Source organism: Mastomys coucha, unplaced genomic scaffold (genome assembly GCF_008632895.1).
Source record: "Mastomys coucha isolate ucsf_1 unplaced genomic scaffold, UCSF_Mcou_1 pScaffold10, whole genome shotgun sequence".
In the NCBI taxonomy this organism is placed as follows: Eukaryota; Metazoa; Chordata; class Mammalia; order Rodentia; family Muridae; genus Mastomys; species Mastomys coucha.
Window position 1 is genome coordinate 4736660 of NW_022196892.1, and position 25791 is coordinate 4762450.

The 25791-nt window shown below is 41.5% G+C and overlaps 1 protein-coding gene across 3 annotated transcripts in view; it reads left to right on the forward strand.

Annotated features, from left to right (window-relative positions):
• Positions 1-25791, forward strand: part of Ptprg (protein tyrosine phosphatase receptor type G) — a 680661-nt gene that overhangs the window by 644894 nt on the left and 9976 nt on the right. For all 3 annotated transcript variants that reach the window (XM_031344861.1, XM_031344870.1, XM_031344878.1), the window contains 12 exons: positions 132-223; positions 7534-7630; positions 10322-10404; positions 10595-10729; positions 11777-11911; positions 13711-13883; positions 15324-15459; positions 16015-16161; positions 18804-18897; positions 19907-19983; positions 20498-20626; positions 25264-25410. In XM_031344861.1, the coding sequence (XP_031200721.1) occupies positions 132-223; positions 7534-7630; positions 10322-10404; positions 10595-10729; positions 11777-11911; positions 13711-13883; positions 15324-15459; positions 16015-16161; positions 18804-18897; positions 19907-19983; positions 20498-20626; positions 25264-25410 (1445 nt within the window). The remainder of the gene's footprint in view (positions 1-131; positions 224-7533; positions 7631-10321; positions 10405-10594; positions 10730-11776; positions 11912-13710; positions 13884-15323; positions 15460-16014; positions 16162-18803; positions 18898-19906; positions 19984-20497; positions 20627-25263; positions 25411-25791) is intronic.

The window sequence follows — 25791 nt, forward strand, 5'->3', positions numbered from 1 at the left end:
AAACTTCTTTCACTTGATACAATTTTATCATTTTTCGGCCAATTATATAAATCATATTTGCTTTCTAAATGCCATTCGTTTGTTTCATGAATGTATTCTGTGTGACCCTGAGTATTATTCCATTTCTCCAGATGACATGGAAGCCATTCCTGTCAAGCAGTTTGGTAAACACATCGGTGAACTCTATTCCAATAGCCAGCATGGGTTCTCGGAAGATTTTGAGGTATGTCTCAAAACTGAAAACTAATTTCTAGAAAGTTTATTTTTATCTCATAAGAATTTTTTGAAAGTGTGAACTGCATTTATTCTAAGCCTCTCAGGACAATAACTCTGCCAACTGGAGATGTCTTTCTCTTTTTAACTGATGTTCTTGTAAACACTTCCCCAAGAAGATGTGGGAGAGTGAGTTGGCTTCGAGTGTTCTGCATGTGCACGTCTGTGGAGGACCAGGTGTACTGGTTGAGGGGAGGATGGTCAGTGAGGATGGGGTCTCTGGTTCTTAAATCTAAGGAGGAGCACAGTCATACTGCCAAGTTCCCTGATTCCATGTCATTTCTGGGATGTACATGGTATCATAGAGACAGGAGGTTTGGCATCAGAGAACGTGCTGGCTCTGCCAGAAGTGAGCTTCCTAAGTTCTTGGGCCAATTACTTCATCTCTGATCTCCAGTTTCCTCATCCTTAAAAATAGTGCTAATGTCACCCACATTATAAAGTTGTTAGGGTAAAAAAATAAACATCTAGAAAGTGCTGGATTAATTATTAATTGACTGTTGTTGTTTTCGTGAGTATTAATCCTTGGAGAGGCGATGTGGGTTAACACAGCCTTCTGATTTTAAGAGCTGGTGTGTAGGAAACAAGGTAGAGAGATGGCGGGTCCCTCGCTGCCAGCTCTGGGTCCCGTGCCAGTTCAGCAGTGACAGGGTGTCAATGAGGAGCTATTAAACAGACTGCCCTTTTCTTCACTGAAGCGCATCCCTGGCAGCAGGGCCCGCGTGGAGCAGGGCAGGCTTTCATGGCAGCTCAGCTGTCTTCTAGCTGTAGGGGTGAGTGGGTTTCTCTTTCCATTTCTAAAGTGTCATGGAAATGATGGTAAAGATCCTTTCTCACCCCTCCTCTTCTCGCACAATTGGATATGGGGCTCAAATAAAGGAATAGGAAGTCAGCACTTGGGGACCATGCAGGATACATACAGCTCTGAGGTGCAATTATCTTGCATGAACAATGAGAAAAATGGGACCAGAGCCCCTGTCTCTATGCAAATTTGGAATCCCCAAGGGCCATCAGAAAGGCAATTATATTGACATACCAGGTTAAATTAAGTTTTTCTCTGAGGTTCTTTTGTAGTTAGTTTTGTGCTGTTTTTGTTTTGTTTTGTTGTTTGGTTTGTTTGGTTTGGGTTTAGGTTTGTATTGGAAACAGTGATAGCAATGGTGGTAGAGAGAAAGAACTTGGCTTTTGTGGAATGAACAAATGCTTGTCAAGTACTTAATGCTGCTATTGTATGCTGACCTCAAAAGGTGCCTGTTCTATGACAAAGAACATGGCTTAAGTCAAACACTTTGTATTCATGAGGACAGCAAATGTGTGTGCTGTTAAAGTGATTTAGTTCAATTGGCTGTTGGCTGGATGACTGAGCAACAATATTGAGGCATTTAACAATGTTGATGGTATTCAGGGCAAACATTTATCCTCTAGAGAACAGAATTTGATCAGGATGATCAAATGCAACTCTGGTTTCTCAATTATTTATGATTTGAGACCCCAGTGCTATTCATCACAGCTGGTTTTGACACCATTTAATTATTCAAAATAATCAGCTACACCTCTGTATACTTGATCTGACTTAAAGATGGGCTTTGCTGTATCAAAATCATGCCTGGGAACAAATCCTGGGCATTTATTTGTGCCCTCTTTCTATACTAGAAATATTAATACTGTGGGTTAACTGTTTAACCACCTATTATCAGTAACAGAGCTGGTAGTTAATACATGTTGGCTGGGGAAGCTAAGCAGAAGCAGCCACTATACTTCCATTAGAATCTCCTGACTCCACCTGGGGAAATTGAAAGCTGAGTTACTTCAAACAGAAGAGTTCTTCTGGAAAAACTAGTAAAGCGGTGACAAAGAGTGGAAAATGATGAGACCCAATACACTGTGACCTTTAAAATTTACCAAAGCTTTGGAGGATTTTTAAACAAAAGCATTTTCTATTTTAGTAACCCTGCTAAAAGAGAAAGGTAGTAACATACCATGTGAGAATACGGCTATTTTATAAACAGAAGTAGTAACGGACCGTGAAAGGAAGGGCCACAAAAGAGATTTTGTGTAATAGGAAGAATAAATAAGTAATTAAAATGAACCCACTATTATGGTCAGAGAGTATAAGCTCATCAGCAGATTTCCATCCACCGTGAGGAACAACCACGGCCAGCCAGCGCTTGCTTAGCACAGTGTGTTACGCCACTCATTTCTTTGATCTCATTTCTCAATGACCTCACTGTAAAGTTGAAAAAAAATTTATCCATTCGAAAACCAAGATATTAGGTGGCCAGATTTTGAAATGATAGCAGCAGGGGGTTGAGAATGTTGCTGTCAAACTCCAAGCCCAGTGGTGAATCCAAGTAGCTTCCAGATTCATGAAAGTAGTATCCTGTAATGTGCTGGAGGCAAGAAAAATAAACAACAGTGTCCTTGACTGCCATGTATCTGTGCCTTGGCAAAAAATAAAATAAGACGGAGGTGTTTGGGTGCCTCTCCTACATGGACAGGTAAGGATGGCGGTGTTTGGGGGCCTCTCTCACATGTGTAGTTAAAGAGTCCATGATCTTTCTGTTACACAACCTTTTTAGCCCCAAATGTGGCCTACAGAAAGCCTATTCAGCATCTGAACAGAAGCCCCCAGTTGTCAGCGTTAGTGAGGCGAGGTACGGTAAGTGAGTATCAACTAGGCCTTGTCTGTGTGCAAGGTCCAGAGATGGATTGAAACAGTTCCATTTGGTGGTGCTGGGAGCAGACCAGAGAGAAATGAAAAGGAAATGGGCTAAAACAAATCCGCTCTAGCACTTCCGGAGCCTCTCCAGTTAAGTCTGGAGAGTTCCTGTGAGTTTTGACTGGCTATTTCAGTGCCGGTTCAAGTTGCCTCATCTGGTTTTTGAATTTTGGGATTAAAAAAAAAAATGGAGTGAGTAACTGTCATATTTTAAGGATGCTGTTGCTGGGGGTGTGGGTGGGGTTGGGAACAGTGCTCTTGAGTAATTTTGAGTCTGTCTAGAGGTGAAGATGAAAACCAACATTTCATCTTTGCCAGATAAATTATGAAAAGTGTCCAAAGATGGGGACATTACATCTCTCAAAGATTCTCTAGCCTGTGAAAAATCATAGTGTGTCTTGTTCACTAGGCTTTCTGGAGAGTGGCTTTCCCAGAGTGGCGTGATTTTGATTTTGTTTTTGTTTTTGTTTTAATATCAGAAACCTCTTTCCTTGCCCCCACAATCATATAGCAGAAGGCTTCTTGAAGTACAGTGCTGGCTAATACATAGGGGCTAGAGGGATCAGAAGTTTAAAGGCTGGACATGGAGATGAGGCCAAGAGGGCCATGGCCCTCGCCACAGTCCTTTGGGGGATGGGCTGTGCTCCAATTAACTGCTGAGCTAAATGTGGACCAGTTGTTCATCTTAAATCAAGAACATAAAGCTTGTCCACCTGAGCCCATGCTCTGAGGGACTAGCGGCCCCATTGTTTCATGTCACGAATGGAGACTTCAGTGACTGCTGCTGATATGGAACAGGAAAGTCCCAGGAAAGAGATGTCATACTCCACAAAGACTGAGGGGTGGCAGAACCTAACGCTGGAGGAGCTTCTGAACATTCGAGAGACTGTGTATTTGGTCTTGAATGTTAAAGAAGCGTGTTTGTTTGTTTGTTTAGTTTGGTTTGATTTCTCAAGACAGGGGTTTGTTTGTTTGTTTGTTTTTTGTGTAGCCCTGGCTCTCCTGGAATTCACTGCACAGAACAGGCTGGCCTCAAACTCAGAGATCCACCTACCTCTGCCTCCCTAGTGCTAGGATTAAAGGTGTGTGTCACTACCACCTTGCTAAGAAATGTGTTTTAAATCCTTATCAAGAAAACTAACTGTTTAAGTAAAGCTTTTTGTAAAAGGGGTTGGGCAATTTTATTAAACGTTATGACCCTGTGCCTGAAAAGACTTTTATTGTACAGACCAGCTGTGGAATGATAGGAAGGGACTGGGAGCAAAGATCATGGGTTTGGACAGTGAGGGGTAGAGAGATGAATGGTGGTAAAGGCCCATGGAGAAACATGCCACCTTTCTGAAGAGCACAGGTTTAAGGCTAAGATGAGAACAGGAGCTGGTAGAAGTTAAGAACCTGAAAGAGTGTCAAAGGAATTCTACAGGTTCCTGCATTGAAAGTCAGGTTTAATGGCCAAGGACAAGATGGTGACGGCACAGCTTAGCAAACCTCTGTTGAGGACCAGCTCTCGGTTAGATTGTAGCAGCTCTGGACTAGTCATGACCTAATAAAGCATTGCACTGTCTGTAGGTTAGTCCCCTTAACACACCAGGTCCATAGGATTTTCTTCTGGAGTTCTTTGTTGGGCTATCTGAAGGATGTGTAGGTAGTATTTGTTTGGATGGTGCCACAGAAAGGCAGGCTGGCAGGCCTTCCCATGCCCTCTAGATGGACTCTCCCCAACAACTCCGAGGAGATTCAGCCCAGTCCATCTCCCAAGGATTCTGCCAATAGCAAATGATAGTATTTTCACATATTATTATTAACTTCAGTTTTTCCTTTCAAGCCCACTGTTTTCTCTTGGCCCTCCCTTGTGGGTGCATATCTGTCAATATTCAGAATATCCACTTTTAGAATTCTAGATTTGTTATATAGACAATAAAATACAAAACAAGCTTAATCTTAAAATTCCCATCAAAGTGCTAAATAGGTAAGTTTCCTGTGCACACACCACTGGCTAGGGTCACTTTAAAAGGATGGAGCACCTATTAAAGTCATACTAACTTTGAGATGCCAGTTCTGGTAGAGAGGATCACATGCTATTATCAGCATCTGAATCAGCCAGGCCACACTCAATCAGCAAGGACTCACAGGTGACATTAATATCCATAAAACAAAATTGGAAGGCCTTAACCAAACACACGGGTTCTAATAAAAAAAACCAGACCTAGGATTACTTACGATTCTTTGCTTTATGTCATTCACATAATTGAAATCATGCAATAGAGACAATACCTCAGACCAGGGGTTTTAAAAAGACAAAAAAGATTTGATTGGCTGCCTTAAATGTGCTTTACAAATGCAGCCCTAGTCAATTGCAGTCTATTGTAACAGAGGACCAGCTCTGACCATGGCTAGGGTAGTCAGATCCATAGAACAGGGGAGAGAAGAAAAAATCAATAGACAGTGAATCTCAAACTAAAGAACTCAAGGGTAAGATCTCAGTATGAAATATCTGACCATCTCAGCCTTAAAGGGTACCTGCCAAAAAGGATGGCTTTCACCCAGCAGCAATAGGTTGTTAACGTGTCTCTGGGGTTTGTGTACAGAGTGCACTGATACTATTCAGGATGCAAACCCCTTTGTGAAATGTTTTGCCTTAAACTGCCCTCAAGCTTTTAAAGTAATTCCAGAAAGCAAGTCCCAGTCTCCCCAAGTATAATTATCATTGCTGTGTTTTGGCCAATGTTGAGATAGTAGACTCATGATCTGGGACATATCCTTTTTTTTAATTTTCATTTTTGAGAAAAGAGCCAAAGGCAACCCTGTAGCCCTTTAAACCTGTTTACAAAACTGAGTCATAAACTAGAATAGAACAGAAGATAGCAGAATTTATCACACTTAGTAGGGGTAGAAAACAGGTGGGAATCACTAAACACTCCCAAAAAGATGGATCATGTTGATGCCTTATGGGTCTTTTCTTCAGGGACAACTGGGAAGATCTACAGTTATGAAAAACTGAACCTAGGCTTCTGGGTATTGGATACTCAATAATATGGCTCCCTTGAAAAGATCCCAACCCTTTACACCTTGTTATTTTACCTCAGAGATGCTCTTTGTAGACAAGGGGCTCCTCCCTAGGAAGTACTTTGTGGTTCTCGAAGACAATCGGTATTCATCATGCTGTTAACTGCATAGATGCTGTCCGGAGCTACTTTGTGGAACTAAATCATCTGCCATGTATAACCCATTCCCCTGGAGATCTCGTGACATTGTTCCTGGTCTTAGCAGCAGCTACGAACTGCTAATGACTTCCTTGTTGGTTAGCTCTGTATCTCTTTGTGTTGGACGCATTCAGGGCACAAGAATTTAGCTTTTCAGCCACTTCATGTTGGGCCAGCAGATTTTTATATCCGGGACTAAGGTAATGGAGCAGTCTTACTACTGACACCACTGTGTTTCTAATGAAAGTTCAGTTGACGAAAGCTAGAGTTCACAAACAGTTAATCAAAGCCAACTGTATCTGAGCCAGTCAAGAGAATTAGTTGGGCTAAACATGACTGTTATTTCAAACAGACTTTTTAGCTTGTGGAGTTCTGTCTGTGAAATGAGGCCAGGCAGCCTACAAGCACATTGCAAATCCTGGTGTATTGTCCTTCTTGGAAGTTCCCGTGCATCCTGTAAGACTCCAGTGAATTGCCATGTCCTATTTTAAGCCTCCCTTGGTTCCTCTATTTTTATTCCCATATTTTTTCCTCAGGCCTCTTCTCTGTTGATCACATTTGGCTAACAGTCTTTTTTTTTTTTTTTTCCTTATAGACTATGATTTATTTAAAGAGAGATTCTTTTGTATCTCAGACTCTAAAGGAGATATTGTGTTTTACCACCTAAATACCAGGTCAAAAGTGGATGAATGATAAATTAATACAGAATGAAGCCAAATTCATATTCTCCCCATGCCTGCTATGGTTATAGCAATGCTCAGATCTGATTGAGTTAGAGGAAACAATGGCCCTTTAGGGGCTGAGTAGACCCTTCACCTCTTGCTCTGTATAGTTATATCTGTACTTACGTGTGTGTAAGGAGGGGAGGGGTCATATCACATAAGATGGTGTCAGATAATGAGAACTGCTACATGGTCTCACCATAATACCAGTGCCAGAAAATAGACTTAGACAGACCTAGACAGGGTAGGCCAGTCTTGTGACGACCTTCTGATGTACCCAAGATACACAGGAGGCATGCATATATGAAGTTATTTCCAGTATAATGGGCATTCTGTTTTATAGGATTGCGTGATAAATCTCTGGATCACTGTAAAATGGCAATATTAAATTTGTCCTCTGCGTAATGTGCTGTACCTTAGATGACTGGCGATGCTCTAGGTCTGTTCATTTCCACAGATGGATTAATGTGCGCACTAAGATACACTCTAGTTCCCCTGGCACAGTGTGACAGTGTGATCTTAGAGAACTACTATCATGAAGGTAGCCTATGCTGATGGCATGTTGCATGATGCACAGTGGCACTGCCATGTCTAAAACCTTGCTTTTCTTCATCAGGAAGTCCAGCGCTGTACAGCGGATATGAACATCACTGCAGAACATTCCAATCATCCAGATAACAAGCACAAAAACAGATACATCAACATTTTAGCATGTGAGTAATAACCTTTAGATTATCTTCTACTGTGAGAAAAATTAAGTCTTCACGCTGCATCAAAAGCCAGACAGAACCAGAGCGCTGAGAAAGGCTGACAACCGGAAGCTACTTTATCACTAGATATATGCAATGTGGGGACGTTTTCTGCCCCTGTGATGGGATGAAGAGGGAGCCAGTGGATGCATGTCCCTAGCGATTACCTGAATGGTCAGGAGAACGCAGTACTTTCCTACATGCTCAGTGACCATCTGTACATCTTCTTCGGAAAAAGTCTGGTCTCATCTTTTACTCTTCCACATTTTCTTAGCTGAATTTTATCTTTTTACCATTGAACTTTATATATTGTGGGGTTCCCTACGTTCTGCCCATTCTTTGCCATTTCTTAATGGCGCCCTCTAAAAGATCTCTTCAGAAGTCTGTCAACATCCAACCTCACGTGTTTTTGTATTGTTGATGCTGTTTTTAAGATCATACCTTAGAAAGGAAGACCATACCAAGTTTACTCTTGTGTTTTTGTGTTTAGAGTTTTGTGGGTTTAGCATTCTTGTTTAGGTCTCTGTTCCATTTGGATTAATTTGTCTGTGTGTTCTGTATCTACTTACTGTGGCTTAAGATTTAGAGAGTTCACCCCCATTGAATTGGCTTAGCACTTTTATTGACAGTCATCTTACTGTAAGGTAATGAGTTACTCCTGATCCTGGATTCTATTTCTGATGTCTGTGTGGGTTCTCTTGCCAGCACCACACTGCTGTAATTATTGGCAGCTTTGTGGCAAAGTTTGAAATTAGAAACTAAGATTCTCCTGTTCATGCTGTTTTAGCCCTTTACATTTCCATATGAATTTTAGCACCAACTAGACTCTTACTACAAAATACTGAGCCAGGGTTTCCACAAGGATTGTACGTGAATGCAAGATTATATCCAGAACCACTGCCATTTTAATACTGTCTTTGGGGTGTAAAGTTTCTACTTAGGTCTTGTTTCTTTCAACTGTGGTTTAAACTTGCATTGTATAAGCTTTTGCTTCCTTTGGGGAAAATATTCCTGATTTATTGTTTGTTTTCTGAGATTTATTTATGAGCATGGGCATTTTGCCTACTTGGATGTCTGTGTACCATGTAGATGCAGTGCCCACAGGGACCACAAGAGGGCATCAGATCCTCTTGGAACTGAAGTCACAGACAGGTGTGAGCAGCCTTGTGGGTACTTGGAATGGAACCACAGTCCTCTGCAAGAGCAGAAAGTGCTCTCGGCCACTACGCCATCTCTCCACCCACCCTCACTTCATTCCTTCCGATGCTTGTTACAAATAAAAATGTTCCGTGTAAAGAAGTACAAGTGATTTTTATATATTGACTATAGTTCATACAGCTCTATCAGACCCATTCATTCTAAACTATAATTCTTGTGAAATCCTTTGAGCTTCTGCATATTAGATCATATTGTATATGAATAGAGGTCGTTTTATTTGTCCTGATTTCTAAAGGAACGACAAGTTGTTTTTGAGTAAGGACTATTGGTTTCATCTATATGAGTGGGTAAAGAGGAGCTGAAAAGGTATAAGAAAAGTCTTTTCTTTCCCTTCTAGCCTTCGGGTGGATGAGGATGGCCAGTATTTGTTGGCTGACCCAATCAGAGGTCATCATCCTTTGAATGTGAGCTTTTGTCCATAGACATGCCTTCTTACCATGAGTTCAGCAAGGGCACACGGACACCATTCTTCCCACACAGCAACCAGAAAGTACATGCAAAATGGGGCAAAAAAGAAATCAATGCATTATTTGTATAATTTAATCAGGAATCATCTCGTTCATTGAGGCAGAGCCCCTCTGTGTAATCCTGTCCAGCTTAGAACTTTTTTATGTTGCCTAGGCTGGCTTTGAACTCACAAAGATCTGCCAGTTTCTGCCCCTGTGAGTTCTGGCATTAGATATGCCACTGTCGTACCCAGCTGGAAGTATCTCTCTGCTTCACAGGTTCAGAGAGTTGGGGTCTTGTAGCCACTCCTATTCTGTGCATAGTCTGTCGTGTTCATTGCTCCCTTCGTTCATGACTTCATATAGCAAAGAATACCAAAGCATTGCCACGTAAACCAGTACAATCAGATCCTGAAGGTGCCAGAATCATGATATAGACAAAGCCCTGGTTCTTTCTAATCATTTGGTTCTGGGAAAGTGGCCGGAATCCACCCTTACAGGGCAGGGACTCACCCTACAGACATGGGCAACATAGAAATTCACCTTATAAGAAACATTACTTAAACCTTTTTTTTCATACAGTATATTTTGATCATATGGTTTCCCTCCCTCAACTCTTCCCAACATCCTTTACCCATTCAACCTCATACATTCTTATTCATGTTTATGATCTTATTCTCCCCCTGCACTCCCCTACACCCTTTTCTTGTACTAGCAGTGAGTGAAGGTCTGGGTAATCAACAGCCTTTGAGTCTGGTTTTGAAATAGAAAATGAAATTTTAGAGGATTGCAGAATTTCTAGCAGTTTTATAAAAACTAGTAAAAGCCACAATTTGTATTCCTTGGGCCCTGTCTGGAGTAGCAACAGCCATGCAGTGTTGGGATGGTATTGAAGCTGTCTTAGTAGCTGTGTGGTGGCCTTGAGTTAAGGATGCCACCAGCTGCTACTGTTTTCAGTCATGTTTTTGTTTTTGTCTTTTCCTCTCTGTAGATGATCACAGTAGGGTGAAGTTAAGACCTTTACCAGGAAAGGACTCTAAGCACAGTGACTACATTAATGCCAACTATGTTGATGTAAGTCAGAAACGTTCTTAAACCTGCTTTGGAAAATGGAAGGCTGCAGCGGAGGTGGCTGGGTGGAGTTTAGCACCACATGGGAATGTCACTGAGAACACAGCCTGTTCGGCCTGGAGGGTACTTGAATTATTAACTGGTCAGCTGTGCTAAAACTTTGATCTCACTTTGTGCTGTGTCATCTTTGAAGGGTTACAACAAAGCGAAAGCCTATATTGCCACCCAGGGACCTTTAAAGTCCACCTTTGAAGACTTCTGGAGGATGATTTGGGAACAGAATACAGGAATCATCATCATGATCACCAACCTTGTAGAGAAAGGAAGGGTAGGAGCCTCTTGCCTCACTGTCTGCTTTTTGTGAATGAATGTGAGCTAAGCACCTGCGGGTAGGGAAGGAAGCCGACCAGGTGTGAAGAAACGGATGTTTGTGTTCTCTGAAAGAGCCGTGGAGTCCTGACTGCAAATTAAATATGGTAACACAGACGTGTGTTAGGGCGCACAGCAAGTGAATGCATCCTCTAGCGTGGAGGTTTTTAGGGACTCTCATTCCTGAGGTGAGAAACAGACTCAAAGGAGTGACAACACACAAGAACAGGAGACAGACAACAACAAACGGGGATGCTGGGAAATGTGGTGTAAGGAGGAAGCTGAGGGGAAAGGAAAGGCAAACCCGCTGACCATCGTGAAGGGTGTGGCAGAATGTGCTGTATTTTCACCTTGTGGAGACGGTGCGGGTTTAGGCTGGATTGAAGACCGCTGCCCAGATTCACTATCTATGGGATCCCCATTTTGTCGGCAGTGACTTCAGGTATAACATAGAGATTCCCAAGTAGACTTTGGCAAAAGCAGCCCAAATGGTACTTAAATCTGTTTTATAACATACTCTGGCCAGATTTTGTGTAGGGTTCCTTCTTAGTGTTCTCTTTCTCTCTCTCTTTCTCTCTCTCTCTTTCCTCTCTCTCTCCTCTCTCTCTCTCTCTCTCTCTCTCTCTCTCTCTCTCTTTCTCTCTCTTTCTCTCTCTATTTCCTCTCTCTCCTCTCTCTCCTCTCTCTCTCTCCTCTCTCTCCTCTCTCTCTCTCTCTCTCTTTCTCTTTCTCTCTCTCTCTCTCTCTCTCTCTCTTTCCTCTCTCTCTCTCTCTCTCCCTTATCTCTCTCTCACTGTGTGTGTGTGTGTGTGTGTGTGTGTGATCATAAATACTAGCTCATTTCTCAGGTAATGTTTGCAAACTTTATCCTAAGTCATGAACTTCTTTAGAGGCCACACAGCCTTTAGGCGCTTCAGCCCATGCATGTCTTTAGTTCTTTTTTTAAAGCAATAATATCTGTGTCTTGATGCTGTTGTGTGAAATGCTGCCTTTTCCCTCTTTGCAGAGAAAATGTGATCAGTATTGGCCGACGGAGAACACTGAGGAGTACGGGAATATTATTGTCACACTGAGGAGCACAAAAGTACATGCCTGCTACACCGTTCGTCGGTTTTCAGTCAGAAATACAAAAGTGAAAAAGGTGTGTGCGCACTGGGTGGAGTTGAGAGTAGACCAAGCTTTTACCTTTTTATCTTTTTTTTTTTTGAGATAGGGTCTCATAGAGCGCAGACTGGCCTCTAACTGGCTGCATATCTAAGATTGTTGAGTTAGTCTTCCCATCTGCACCACTTTTTGTTGTTGTTGTTTTTAGAGACAGGGTTTCTCTGTGTAGCTCTGGAACTCATTCTGTAGACCAGGCTGGCCTCGAACTCAGAAATCTGCCTGACTCTGCCTCCCAAGTGCTGGGATTAAATGCATGCGCTACCACTGCCTGGCTCATCTGTACCACTTGATTACTGGATTACAGGCATGAACTACCATATCAGGTTCATACAGTGCTAGGAATAGAACCCAGGGCTCTGCCCACTGAAGTATCCAGTCCCATAACATTTTGCCTAATATGTGTGCAGCCTGTGAAAGGTATTGACAAAGTGTGGGAGACCAGTTAGGTGGCCTGACTGGCTTCTTTCCTCTTCATGAACCTGGCTTTGTAAGTGTTATCTAAGGTTGAGAACACAGCACATACAGTGGCATCTATTTGTGAATTTTGCCTTCTGATAGTTTCAATGCTGTGTTTCCCAGAGCATCCCAAGGACTTCTACCCTACAAGACAGTTATTTAAACTCATATTCTGCTATTCAGTAAGAATGGGAAGTGGCTGCTACATGAACTGGACCATGAACACATGTGACCATGGTGTTTTGTCACATGACTTAACCGTAACATTGTATTTTATAAACTAGTAGTGTCCTGAGACTCACAGTGTAGAAATGCTGCTTTCAAGTTATCTCAGTTTTTAACCACCATCTCCTCCCCCCGCATCCCTAAGAAATCCCCTGTCACAACAAGATTCACCACAGCAATATTTTGGGATCTAAATAGCAGCTCAGTGAGAAAGTACACTTATGACAGCCTTGAGTCTGGCAGCTATGGGAAGCAGGGCTGTTTGGTCTTTATGTAGCCAAATGGTGGCGTCCTTGCTATAGGAGACCCGACACTTACTCAGCTCTAAGGCTCCCCTCTACCCTCAGGTTAACAAGCCCTTCCTCCATACAGTTGTGACTAGCCTTACTGTTCTAAATCAGCAGCACCAAGAGTTTTGTCATGTTCAGCTTCTGGATGGTTCTGGCTAATCAATAATAATTCTAAAATTCACCAAGTTCATAGGAGTCCATCAAGTCAACTCAGACAGGCCCAGTTACCCTTCTTTGATAGTAGCTTGAGTGAAAGAACAAAGTAGGTGTTCTGTGTGACGACGCCTAGGTTGGGTCAGTGAAATTGTAGAAAGCTGTCTCCTGAATGGAAACCAGTATGTAAACAGTTTGTGTGAGAGAGACAGAGAACGAGGGGTGGCCCTGACTCCAGTGCTGCAGGCTTTACTTCACAGCTCAGCTCATCCTTCCTGTGGAATGCATGGCATGGCAGACAGTAAGGAACTCTGCCAGGGGTGGTCCAGGGGAGTGGTGGAGAAGAAATAAGAAATGGGGATGAAAGCAAAGCGCCCAGGTGGAAAGTAAGTCAGGAATGGGGAGACCTTGCGGGAGACTTCAAACCCTGGTGGTATTAAATGCTCATTTTTGGAATGATTTTCTTCTTCTCTTTTGAGAGATGTGGATGTCACCGTGTAACATGTAAGGTGATCCCAAACAGGAAATAATTTAGCTCCCAAACAATAGTTTAAAGAATGAGATCCGAGGTTGTTTCCTGATACTTTTGTACTATTTTGCTAACCATTTTGCTAACCCTAGGGGTTCAAGGTGCCTTTTTACACATTCCTAGGGCCAGAAGGGAAACCCCAAAGGTCGTCAGAATGAGAGAACGGTGATCCAGTATCACTACACACAGTGGCCTGACATGGGAGTTCCTGAGTATGCCCTCCCAGTCCTGACCTTTGTGAGGAGGTCCTCTGCAGCCCGGATGCCAGACATGGGTCCCGTGTTGGTGCACTGCAGGTAGGGATCAGCATTTGAAGGGACATGACTGGGGGATTTGAGCCTTGGGAACTTGGCCTGTGCTCAAAGCACAGATAAAGTTCCCATGGCTCAAGTCCTCTCTGAGAACCAGGTAAGCTTGGTGCACTTATAAAGAACTTGACTTCTGTCTCATCAAAACTTCATCTGGAAAAAAAGGGAAAAAGAAGTCTGTGGCTTTGGAAGAAACAAATCTGTTTGACTGACTATCCAGTTTTTATGAAATGGTTCCTACTACCTACTATGCAGGAGTCGTGGGCTCAGCCTAATAAAATAGGCTGAACATAGACAAGAGTGCCACGACAAAGATTCTAATCTTTCTCTAAATGGGCTTTCTGAGGGACCCTTAATAATAATAATAATAATAATAATAATAATAATAATAATAATAATAATAATGACATGTATAAAATAATTCTTTTTATTTCTAACTATATGTGCTCCATAAGCTACCTCTTATAAAAACTCTTGAAAACATTCCAATTGTCTCTGAACTAACTGAAACAACTTTAGATGGCTGTTTAAATGCCTTTGTTATGTTTTACTTATGATTGTATTCATGGCTTGTCCCTGCTTTAGCAGTCAAGTTATTTATAATGTAGCTAATGTTGGCATTTTCTAAGCACTTCTGCGGGACTGTTCTTATAATGTTTTCACAAAATAAGACATTTGCAGGAGTTGAGATATGGCCTATGTTTAAAGCCTTAGGAAAACTCTACCTTTTTGCTAATCCATTCTGCAACCAGCAGTGGAAATCCGTCTGTCAAACAGCCCTGGTACTGTGCTAAATGAGGAACCTCCTGAAAGCATTCCGCAAAACAAGCTTGCCATGTGATACTAGATAGTTCAGATCTTGGATATCTTTTAAAACAGGAATTAAGAAAATAACTACAAAAAGCCGAATGTTCTGGACGTACCATTCTTCTCGTCTACTAAAGGAAAATCAATGCCCCTTTTAGCAGGATTTTTCTACTACTGAGACCATTAGTTGGTTTCTTGGTTGCATGAGCCAGAGGCAGGCTGGGAGAGTCATACCAAAAGGGATTTAATGAAGAGCCAGAGAGCCATGGGCACAAGAGAGCAGCCTGCCCAGGCCTCAGCTGCCTGCTTCTGCTGTGAAGATGGTTCCTGCAAGACACCTCCAGCCTCATGCCTTGGTTTGAGCTGCAGGGAAAGCCAAGAAGGCAGCTGTGGCAGATTTGTCATCCAACAGTAAAAAAGCACTCTGTGTTCTTTCTAAAGTCTAGACGGTAGGAAGTGTTCAGGCTATCTCTATGAAGAGTCTATGTCTTTCTAGTAGGCTGTCTGGGGACCGGCTGTTTCTTAGTGCGTGAGCATTTGCTTGTATTTTGATAGCGAGGCCCATTGGCTAATGGTACTTCCATCTCCACTTCCATGGCTGAGTACTTCCATCTCTTACAGCGCTGGTGTGGGCAGGACAGGCACCTACATTGTAATAGACAGCATGCTGCAACAGATCAAAGACAAAAGCACAGTTAATGTCCTGGGGTTCCTGAAGCATATCAGGACACAGCGTAACTACCTCGTCCAGACTGAGGTAAGAAGTGGCCTTAAGAATGGCCCAGAAAGATGAAAGCAAACTGAGGGGAAAACTTCATTCCCTTAGAGCTTGAAGGAATCTATGGGTTTGTACGTGACATATCTGGGGGGGGGGAGGCACACTCTTCTCTAGACCACAGCTTTTGATCTCTGTCTTAAAGTCTGGACACTTAGGAATCAGCGACAGTTATACCAAGTCATGCTCTAAGTCCCAGGGAGTTAAGCATGCTGTGTCTCCCACATGTTTAAATATGTGGGAAAGGTTCATTCTTAGGTTCTTTATTGAGCATGTGTTCGTAGCTGTGTTCTATTACTGAACCACCTGGTCTAGACGTGGTGGGAAAACACAGAGCTAAACTTAGCACAGGTCTCTACTCCAAAGTAAGTTCTAACAGTTCAGCAAGTGAATACTGGGATCATCACCTAACTATAAATGCTTGAGAAAGCCACTGTCAGTCCCTGTTCAGAGCAGTGTTAATCTAAAGTCAACTCTACGAGTGGGTGGGTGTCCCCTGACAGATCCCCTCACTGTCCACCACTGTATACCTTTCAGGAGCAGTACATTTTCATCCACGATGCCTTGTTGGAAGCCATTCTCGGGAAGGAAACTGAAGTATCTTCAAGTCAGCTGCATAGCTATGTTAACAGCATCCTCATACCGGGAGTAGGAGGAAAGACACGGCTGGAAAAGCAGTTTAAGGTAGTGCTATGAGTGGTGTCTTAGGAAAAACCAGGAATTAGAAGATGCCCTGAATGTGGGTCATAGTCACATAGACGCTGAAATGGGGTATTGTTTTTACTCCTTAAATGTAATGTGGAGGCAAAATCTGGCCATGTGTACATGCAGAATACATGAAGTATTCAAGTAGATGTGCTAGTGCAGAGGGAGGTTTTCATTGTGTGTATCTGCCCATATACAAGGAGATGTGGCACAGAGCTCTCTTTTCTTCTGAACTGCTGATGACTTTATCTGAATGTAGCCTCTAGCCACCAGGACTTGAGACTTTCAGTCAGCTGTCTGGCCCCCAGAATAATGTTTTGGTTTTTTTCCTCCTCAGAAGCATTCAATAATACTTTTACTGAGGATGGTTATTTGATCCAGGATTGGTAGCACATGGCTGCAATCCAGCCTTCAGGCCTAGGTAGAAGGATCCTAAGTTCAAGATCAGCCTGAGATCTCAAGATCAGTTGAGATCAGAGTGAGAACTTGTTAGGAAGAGAAAGGGAAGAGAGGGGTGTGACCATCCGTGTACATATTGTGGTCAAAATATGCGTCTTTGAAAAGTCAGTACAGAAGACTACTGGAAAAGTAAAAAGGTGTTACTATAGAGTAGAGATGAGCTTTGCTTATTTTAATGGAACAGAAAGTCTAGTGGTAGTGAGGGTTTGTGTAGTTGAAGTCGTCGGCTGGAGCTTTCAAACACCGGCTTCCCAGTGACGAGGCACCTTCCTTTTTCTTAGCCCCTCCCCGCCTTCAGTTTAGTGCAGTGTTCTGTATGTAATCTCCTCAGTCCATATCAGACTGGGAAGGATGATTCCATTGGAAGTCTTCATGGAAAAACTCGACCTAGACTCAGAAATCCTCCTTGGCACCTCAGCCAAAGACATGAGGCATCCAAATAATAAATGCCACCAAACGGTAGGAAACGAGAAACAAGTCTGTTTGACTGAGTCCGGTCATAGCACCGATTCCAACTTCCTAGTTCTCCTCTTCACAGCCTCACTACTCACTATAAAACCACTTGAGGGAATTAATAGATGGCACCACATTATTTTGATTATGAAGGATGGGTCATGACAAAACATTAAGTACCAAAGTTTTTCAAAATTTTCCTGTGTTTTACATTTCCACTATATTTGAGGATTTCAGAGTCTGGGGAAGGTTTGAATGTGAAAACTAAAAGTGAACAAATTCATCTCATTTTGTCTATCTTGACACAAATGAAAAACTGTTTACATATAGGCAAAAAAAAAATAGGATCGATGAATAATAAGCGCATCCTTACATTAAATATCTGATATCCAAAATGCTTTAGACTCCAAACCTTTCTGATTGCCAACATGATGTCATACAGGGAACTTCCATACTACATAATTTTGTACATTTCTTTCGTGCACAAAAGATATGTAAAATTACCATCATGCTATATACATGAACGATAAATAAATTTCATGTTTAGAGTTGATTCTAGTCCCTAAGGCATCTAATTATATGTGCTAGTAGATACATAGGTGACAGACAGACAGACAGACAGACAGACAGACAGACAGAGACAGACAGGGTACTCCCAAGCATTAACTCTCAATCTGTATTTCTTTAGAATTCACCAAACAAACTGGTCTTTTCAAATACTGGGAAAACACCAGACAATTGGGTGTTTTAAGGCGCTAGCCATGTGCAGAAACTCAAGACTGAAAATAACCTTTAAGGCCCAGTTCAGTGGTAAGAATGCAGCTGCAGAGAGTATTCCCGTGTACTTCATTCAGACAGAACCCCAGCTCTCCTTTCAGCTTACACCGTGTCATGCACACATGTGCCCACACACCACAGACATTGTCTTCAGTGGTGTAGTCACTGGTACATCGCCCATACTCTAGGAAATAACCTCCCACTCACATGAGCAACTCTAATTAAACTTAGCGGGTCTCTCTTTCTCTCTCTCTCTCTCTCTCTCTCTCTCTCTCTCTCTCTCTCTCTCTCTCTCTCTCACACACACACACACACACACACACACACACACACAAAGGGAATTTGTCTCGAAGAAGAAAAGATTCAGTAGCACTGGGAGGACTGTAAGAGGGTCACTGGAGTGAAAATGACCAAAGAATATTCTAGACATGTATGAAACTGTCAGCGAGTTGTAAACAAAATGAAACTAAGAAAGTGTCTTAGCGGAGTTACCTAACAAGAACAGTCATACCACAGGGCTGTAAGATAAAAACCCTCTGTCCACAGAAATGTGCAAAGAATTGGCCAAGGTCTTTATCTCCAAGATGCATGCTCAGATCTTAATTAGAGTAAGAAATAGTATAATGTAGATCTGAATGGTATATGCTACTGAGGAATCAGAGAGAAATTCCCAACAGCAGTGACTTCATACACCAGAAAAATCCAGTGTTCAGTAACTGCCACATGTACAGTACCTTCATTCCAGACCCCTAACGCCTGGCAGCAGACACAAGCCAGGAGACTGAGCAGAGCCCATGTGTGAAGCACGAGCATTCTTCTGTGTACAAAAGTCTCTTTATTGTTTTAGTCTGGCTGGTGATTGACATTCTTGCAGTTTCAAGCAGGTAGTAGTGTGCCTTTGAACGGTGCCAAAAAGTGGTGCTCTTTTTCAGCTGATCACACAGTGTAATGCAAAGTATGTGGAGTGCTTCAGTGCCCAGAAGGAGTGCAACAAAGAGAAGAACAGGAACTCCTCCGTTGTGCCAGGTAAGACATCAGCTTAGCTTCTCAGTGTGTGAGGAGTTCTAAAGTTCACTGTACATGTTGTGTAAGGACACAATACTTATCCAAGTTCAACCGAGGCAGTTTAAGACAAGTAGACATGGTGGGTTTGGACACCAGCAAGTCACGTGACCTATCTGACATGAAACCCAGTTTTGATTTGCCTCAAAATGCCACAGTATTTCAGCTTTAAAAATGAGGCTGGAGAGATGGCTCAGCAGTTAAGAGCATTGTCTGCTCTTACAGAGGACCTGAATTCAGTTCCCAGCACTCACATGGCAGCTCACAACTGTTTATAACTCCAGTTCCAGAGGATCTGACACCCTCACACAGACATACATGTAGGCCAATCACTAAATGTACATTAAATAAATAAATAAATAATTTAGAATGATCATAATGCTGCTATCTCTATGGCACTAAGAATTTGAGTCTTAGATTAATCTGGACTAATTAGATTAATTGGAACTGCATCATTGAATTATTCTGGATCTGGGCCGTTTTGACTTGTGGTGACTTTTGTATACATAACTCAAGACTTAGCAGAGAATACTTTGTATATCCTATAAATACAGGCATTTGTTGATTCCAAGAATGCTCTATCTCTATAGAAAAGGGTCAATGTTCTCTAAGGCCTTCATGGAGAGAAGGGCACGTAGGAGTTGAAAAGGAAGAGCAAATGCAATACGTTGGTGTAACTGTAGAAATAAAATAAACTAGGGTCAGGTTTCTGAAATACCTCTCCATGTTTTACTCTAATAGGCTGTGAAATTTTTTCCTACAGTTAAATTTTTATCCTACACTGTCTTGACGACCCAGGGAAATTTTCATTCAATACCCTCCTTACCGGATAACACTTTAGCTTGTTTAAATATGTAAGTCTTAGAAAGGAGCCAGGGAGTCCTGCCATTCACCAGGTAAAGCTCAGGAAGAATTGCCAGTGCCTGTGAACAATAGGGCCAATGTGGTGTTATTGTTTCTTTCCGTCTGATAGCTGAGCGTGCTCGAGTGGGACTTGCACCGCTGCCCGGGATGAAAGGGACAGATTACATTAATGCGTCTTACATCATGGTGAGAGTCAACCGTTAACACCTTTCAGTTTAATTGGCTGTATTTATGATTAAGGAGTACATACCACCCCTGTGACTGATTTCACTTTTGAAGTAATTTCTCAACACGTAACATCAAAAGTATAGAAATTTCTACGTCTTGAAACTTTTAACAAAAGATTCCTAAAGGGTGGGAATGCAAAGAATACCTAAATGAAGCCAAATGCTTCTTAAGGGGATCATTTGATTGTTAATTTCACCCATCCAGCTCTTAAATAAATGTTGAAATTGCTGTTAAGTAAAAACAGCAAGGGGTGACTTGAAGTGAATTGCATGTGGAGAGAAAATTGTCTGCACAGTGTTCACAGACGTACAACTTAAAAATTAGCAAATGGACTGAACGCCTTTCTCAATTTTTTTTTTTTTTTTTTTTTAGGGTAGCCAAATAATGCTGCCTTGTTTCTCAAACGTACCTACTTCCACAAACTTACAATGACATGCACATAGTCACTAATTCTTCCTCTCTCTAACTGTAGGGGTATTACAGAAGCAATGAGTTCATCATAACCCAGCATCCTCTGCCACACACTACGAAAGATTTCTGGAGAATGATTTGGGATCATAATGCACAGATCATTGTCATGCTGCCAGACAACCAGAGCCTGGTAAGTAAAGCACATCTGCTGTATATTAATGAGCCCATGAGGCTACAAACATAATTTACTGCGGTGCCCTGCCGTGGGCTGTCGTGTCTGTGTGTGCTGTGGAGGGCCTTTCCGTAAGTGCTGTCCTCCTTGCTTCCATGCTTGATTCTGCGATGCTGCTTTTACTGCTCCTCAACCACATGGACAGGGTAAAGGCTTAGAAGAGGGGCCTTTTAGTAAACTCCTAACATGAGCAGAATGACTTTTCAGTCACTGCATGCCCCTTTTGGGAATAGCATATTACATTTATGGTGTATGTAAACTATGTTTACCTTCTATGAACTAACTTATTTAATCTCAGATGAAACTAAAGGAGTGGCCTTGTTCAAGAGTGTGCAGTAATAATGAAAATTGGATTTGTATCTAAGTCATCTGTCTGTCTGAAGTCCAAACTTTTAATCATTTCCCCTGTGTGTCCCATCCCACATCAGAGGAATAGGTGCTAAGAATGTTTTCCCATTCATTAGGGTCCACAGCAGAGAGACGCTAGGAAAAGCCATTTACGTCCATCCTACAGAGGGGGAATCTAAGCCTCGAGTTCTTTCCTCTCCCTTAGTCCTTGTCTGTTAAAGATTCTATATAGGAGATGGGTAAACACATTTAAAAACCAGAATCACATGTTTCTGCTTAGATATCCTACATGTGTATATTTCAGAATTAGCTAGGTCTTTAAAAGTGATTCTGTGGACATGGTGCCTACAAGATAAGACAAAAAACAATGGGAGGACTGCCTCTGACTTTCAGATTAATGAGTTTTTTAATTAAGAAAGAACAGCCTGTGGTTGAACCCCCTAGTCTGGGTGACAGTATTTGACTATGTGCTCAGTCAGTAGGATCTTCACCCTATCGCACTTTGCCCCTGCTTCAGAATCCCAAGGCTGCTTCAGTATGATGAAATGGCAGCAAGGTTGAGAAGTTTAAACTGAAAACGGGAGTGTATATTTTCAAATTAGCAACAGGGGCCCATTCTGATCTCCATGTGGAAATGGGAGGTGTTGAGGGTTGAAGTGGGGGTTTTTTGGTGGTTGTTGGATGAGTCACTATTTCATTACTGTCAGTTAACAGAGGCCATTCGCCACCAAGATTCTTCCCACAATTCATTTGTATAGGAAAGCTAGAGAACAATTAGACCCAATAAGGAGATACAGTGACTGATGTGGAACACAACACCTCCAGGTCTCTCTGAAGCCAGGCTGGATGACTGCCTAAAGCTGGTATCATTTTGTTGTGTTTCTATTACTACCACTGTAACTGTACAACAGTTTAATTTTTAATTGACTTAAAAGTCACTAGTCTCTAATTCCAAAAACAATATCACCAATACCTTTATATTTAGATAATCCCATTATCTAGATAATCTCTAGAACTCGGGACGTGGAAACAACAGGATCAAGAATCTGAGGTTATTATCAGCTATAAAGGAAATCAAAGTCCATCCTTTTTTATCAGGGCACAGCCTGAAAAAATATATAATAATAATGATACTAATAATAATAATAAAAATAATTTAAAAATGTGTCAGAGAAGGAAACAAGATAATGGAGTGGGCAGTTTAGAATGCTGCGGGCCTTTATTTGTTGGGAAAACCTGCAGAGGGGCTCTCTGTAAGAGTCGGCCTGCCTTATTCCTAGAGGCTGAGGTGGCACAGGAGGGCACAGGGAAGGGGTAGGACAAGATGGTAAAGTTTCCTTTGGAGGTGCAAAGTTGGCCATTGCTAGGTTATCCAGGGTGTTGTCAGTTAAAGAATGCCAGATGTCAATAGAGATCTCCCATGGTGGCCATTACTGGAGTACCTGGAGCACAATGGTCAAAAATCTAGAAAAATGAGTTATTTTACTTCTAGGAACCAAATTACCATTGTTAAGGGATTTTTCATAGTTTAACAGAAATGGAGCTTTATAAAATGGCATGGCCCTACCTAACATATACAGTGTATATACAAATGAATGCACATGTTTGTACGTACACACACACACACACACACACACACACACACCCCTACCTGTAACCAGAAAGTCAGCTGAATTAAGAAGTTGTACTTGAAGCTGGGACTGTAGTTCAGTTGATAGTGCTTGCCTAGCATGTATGAAGCCCAGGGTTTAATCCCAAGGACCACATAAAACTGGTTGTGACATAAGCCTGTAATCTCATCACTTGGGGAGGGAGAGGCAGGAGGATCAGGAGGTCAAGGTCATCCTTGGCTTTGTAACAAGCTCAGGTCCAACCTGGTCTACATGAGCTTCTGCCTCCAAAAGGAGAGGAAAGGGGAAGGGAAGGAGAGGAGCGAGGAGGAGAGGAGAGAAGAGAAACTAAATTTGTTTTTAATGTTTCAAGATGAGTAATTACTCCCAAAAAACATTGATTTCTTTCCTGCTTTTGATTTCTTTAAACTAACTAGATCATAAACTATTCCTAGTATATCTTTTGAGAATACAGACATATATTGTTGTCATTTTTAAAATTTGGAAATAAAGGCTCAGATACACAGAATACTAGATAAATTAATGTCTGCTTCATTCTGATGTCCTGCCATCTTAACTGTATATCCTGAATCTGTTTGCAGGGTCATACTTCCGTTTCCTTGAACAAAGCATACTCAAACTCGCGGCAGTTCCAGGCTTCCTTTGTATAGACTAAACCCAATTGCTAATCTGCTTCCCCTTCTGCTGAGCTTTAAAAATAAAAACGTACTTGGCAATAATCTATATTGAAACTTGAAAGGGTGATAAGTCTCATTGGACGGCTGGCTCATTTCTAATGCAACAGTGTAAGCTTAAACAAAGCTCTCTTTGTTGTGAGCATTACTCCTGACTCCCACAATTGTAAATAGGCATTCTCAGTAAAATATTCATAAAAATCTATATGCCTCAGGCAAATGGGAGCTTCTCATTTGAGCTCATTAGAAAAAAAAAAAAGGAGGAGGAGGAATATATACACCATCATAATCCTATTTCTTATAGTCTTCAACCATTAACCTTTTCTTAGGAAACCATAATTTTCAGGGACAGAATTCAAGTCCCGAGCCTGAATTTCTAGTTTTAAACTTTAGATGAACACGTAAAGCTTGCTTACTTCAGCGATGAATGGTTCCTGGGTTACCCCTCTTGAAGTCTGATGCCAGTGGGGTAGTTTACCTGTTAAAAGCTCCCGTGCGATAGCCCCCTGCTTACTTCTGCTTCCTCCCTGAGAGGGGTTGTCCTTTCCTCATCAGTAACTGTGTGACTTAGACGCTTCACGGGCCTCTCTGAGCACGTCCTCATTTGTCAGGACAGATGGTATGAATCCCATATCTAGCTGCTATCATCCAAAATTTATAAAGAACTCCAAAAAGTGGGCAAAAATATGTCTCCAAGTGTGACAGAAATGATTAGTAGGTACTTGAAAAGGTACTCGGTGTGACTATCAATTCTCTTATAAAATAGCACCACCTACCAATTAGGGTGGCTGTTGTTAAATGAAAAAAAAAAAATCAACAAATGACAAGCGTAGGTAAGAAGGAATAAGAATTCTTGCCGGTGTGGTCTACAATGGCTGTAACTCATTTAATGGCTACATAGCAACACCCCATCTTTAAAAAAGAATTGAAAGAAAACTCTATTCATTGGAGTATTGACTAATACAACCACATGGAAAACAGTATTCAGGTTTCTAAAGAAATATAAAACAAACACCACTAACCCTCTGTTGGGCATACACCCCCCTCCCAAAATAAGGTAAACACCCTGTGAAATTTCTACACTTCAGTGTTCTCTACAACATTGTACACAACAGCCAAAGTATAGAAACAACCAAGTAAACACACATGGCACATTTTCTGGCCCTAAGAAACAGCAAGATCTCGTTCTTGTCACCAAGGGAGAACACTACACTAAGTAAGGCCCACTCAGGAAGAAAGCATCATCCTAGAACCTCACTAAGAAAAAACAATTCCAAGATATGTAGCAAACAAGATGGTAATCGGGGGCAGGGAGTAGGCCCAGGGACACAAAGCAGAGGTTTGTATATGAAATGAATACATATAGAGATCATCTAAGAACTACACGTAAAAAAACTGAACTATACTTAGCATTTATGGAAATTAGATTGTAGCTATTGCCACAAAAGTAAAAAAATGGATATATGTGAAGTGATAACATGTTCATTTAGTTGACTATAGTAAACTTTACTGTTTATAAAATGCATTTTCCTTCAAAAATACACAATAAAATTTATTTTTAAAACATTCATTTACTAATCAAGTAAAAACTAAAGCAGCTGTAAAATAACAACCAAAAACTATACCTGATCTCCAGTTTTGCTGCATCTCTTATAACTCAGAACACCTATCAACTAGGGGTAATACATACTCTATGGAGAAGCATCTTGGGTGGTAACAAGAGAGAGCTCTGATGAGATGGTTATTGTCAACCTACATTTTATAATAGACTATAATAACATTGTAAATAATTAGATGGGGTGTTAGTAAGTCTATAAAAATCAGCTTACAAGGTAACTTGAGTGGCTTGGGAGATGCAAACATGAGGAGTCAGTTTGCAAGAAAACTGAAGAACCAAGATTTGGTTACACTGTAAAATAATTTGTTTTCTTGGTTCCCAAAGGCAGAAGATGAGTTTGTGTACTGGCCAAGTCGTGAAGAATCCATGAACTGTGAGGCCTTTACTGTCACCCTTATCAGCAAAGACAGGCTGTGCCTCTCTAATGAAGAACAAATTATCATCCACGACTTCATCCTTGAAGCTACACAGGTAACTTAAACCACACTCCCTCCACAACTGCCCAACCTGGACCCTTTATCATCCTTTTAGGTAATAATACCTTGGAGATAGGCTCCGCTGTTTGAATAAGACTAAATTTTAAATAAATGCATCCGGTTTTCCTTCCTTCAAATATTTGCTTTTTGTCAACTGAGTAGATGAGATGTAACAGTCTCTGGTTGAGCATGCATACAAGTAGGTCTTCTGGCTTAAAGATAAAGATATTATCCCATAATGAATATGGGATAATATTCAATAGAGCAGAGAAAGACTGCTTGCTTTGACATCGGAAACAAGTCTTGTAATGTGTTATGAAGACGACACTTTAATAGACACTATTTACACATATAATAATGGCCTTCTTGTGAGAAG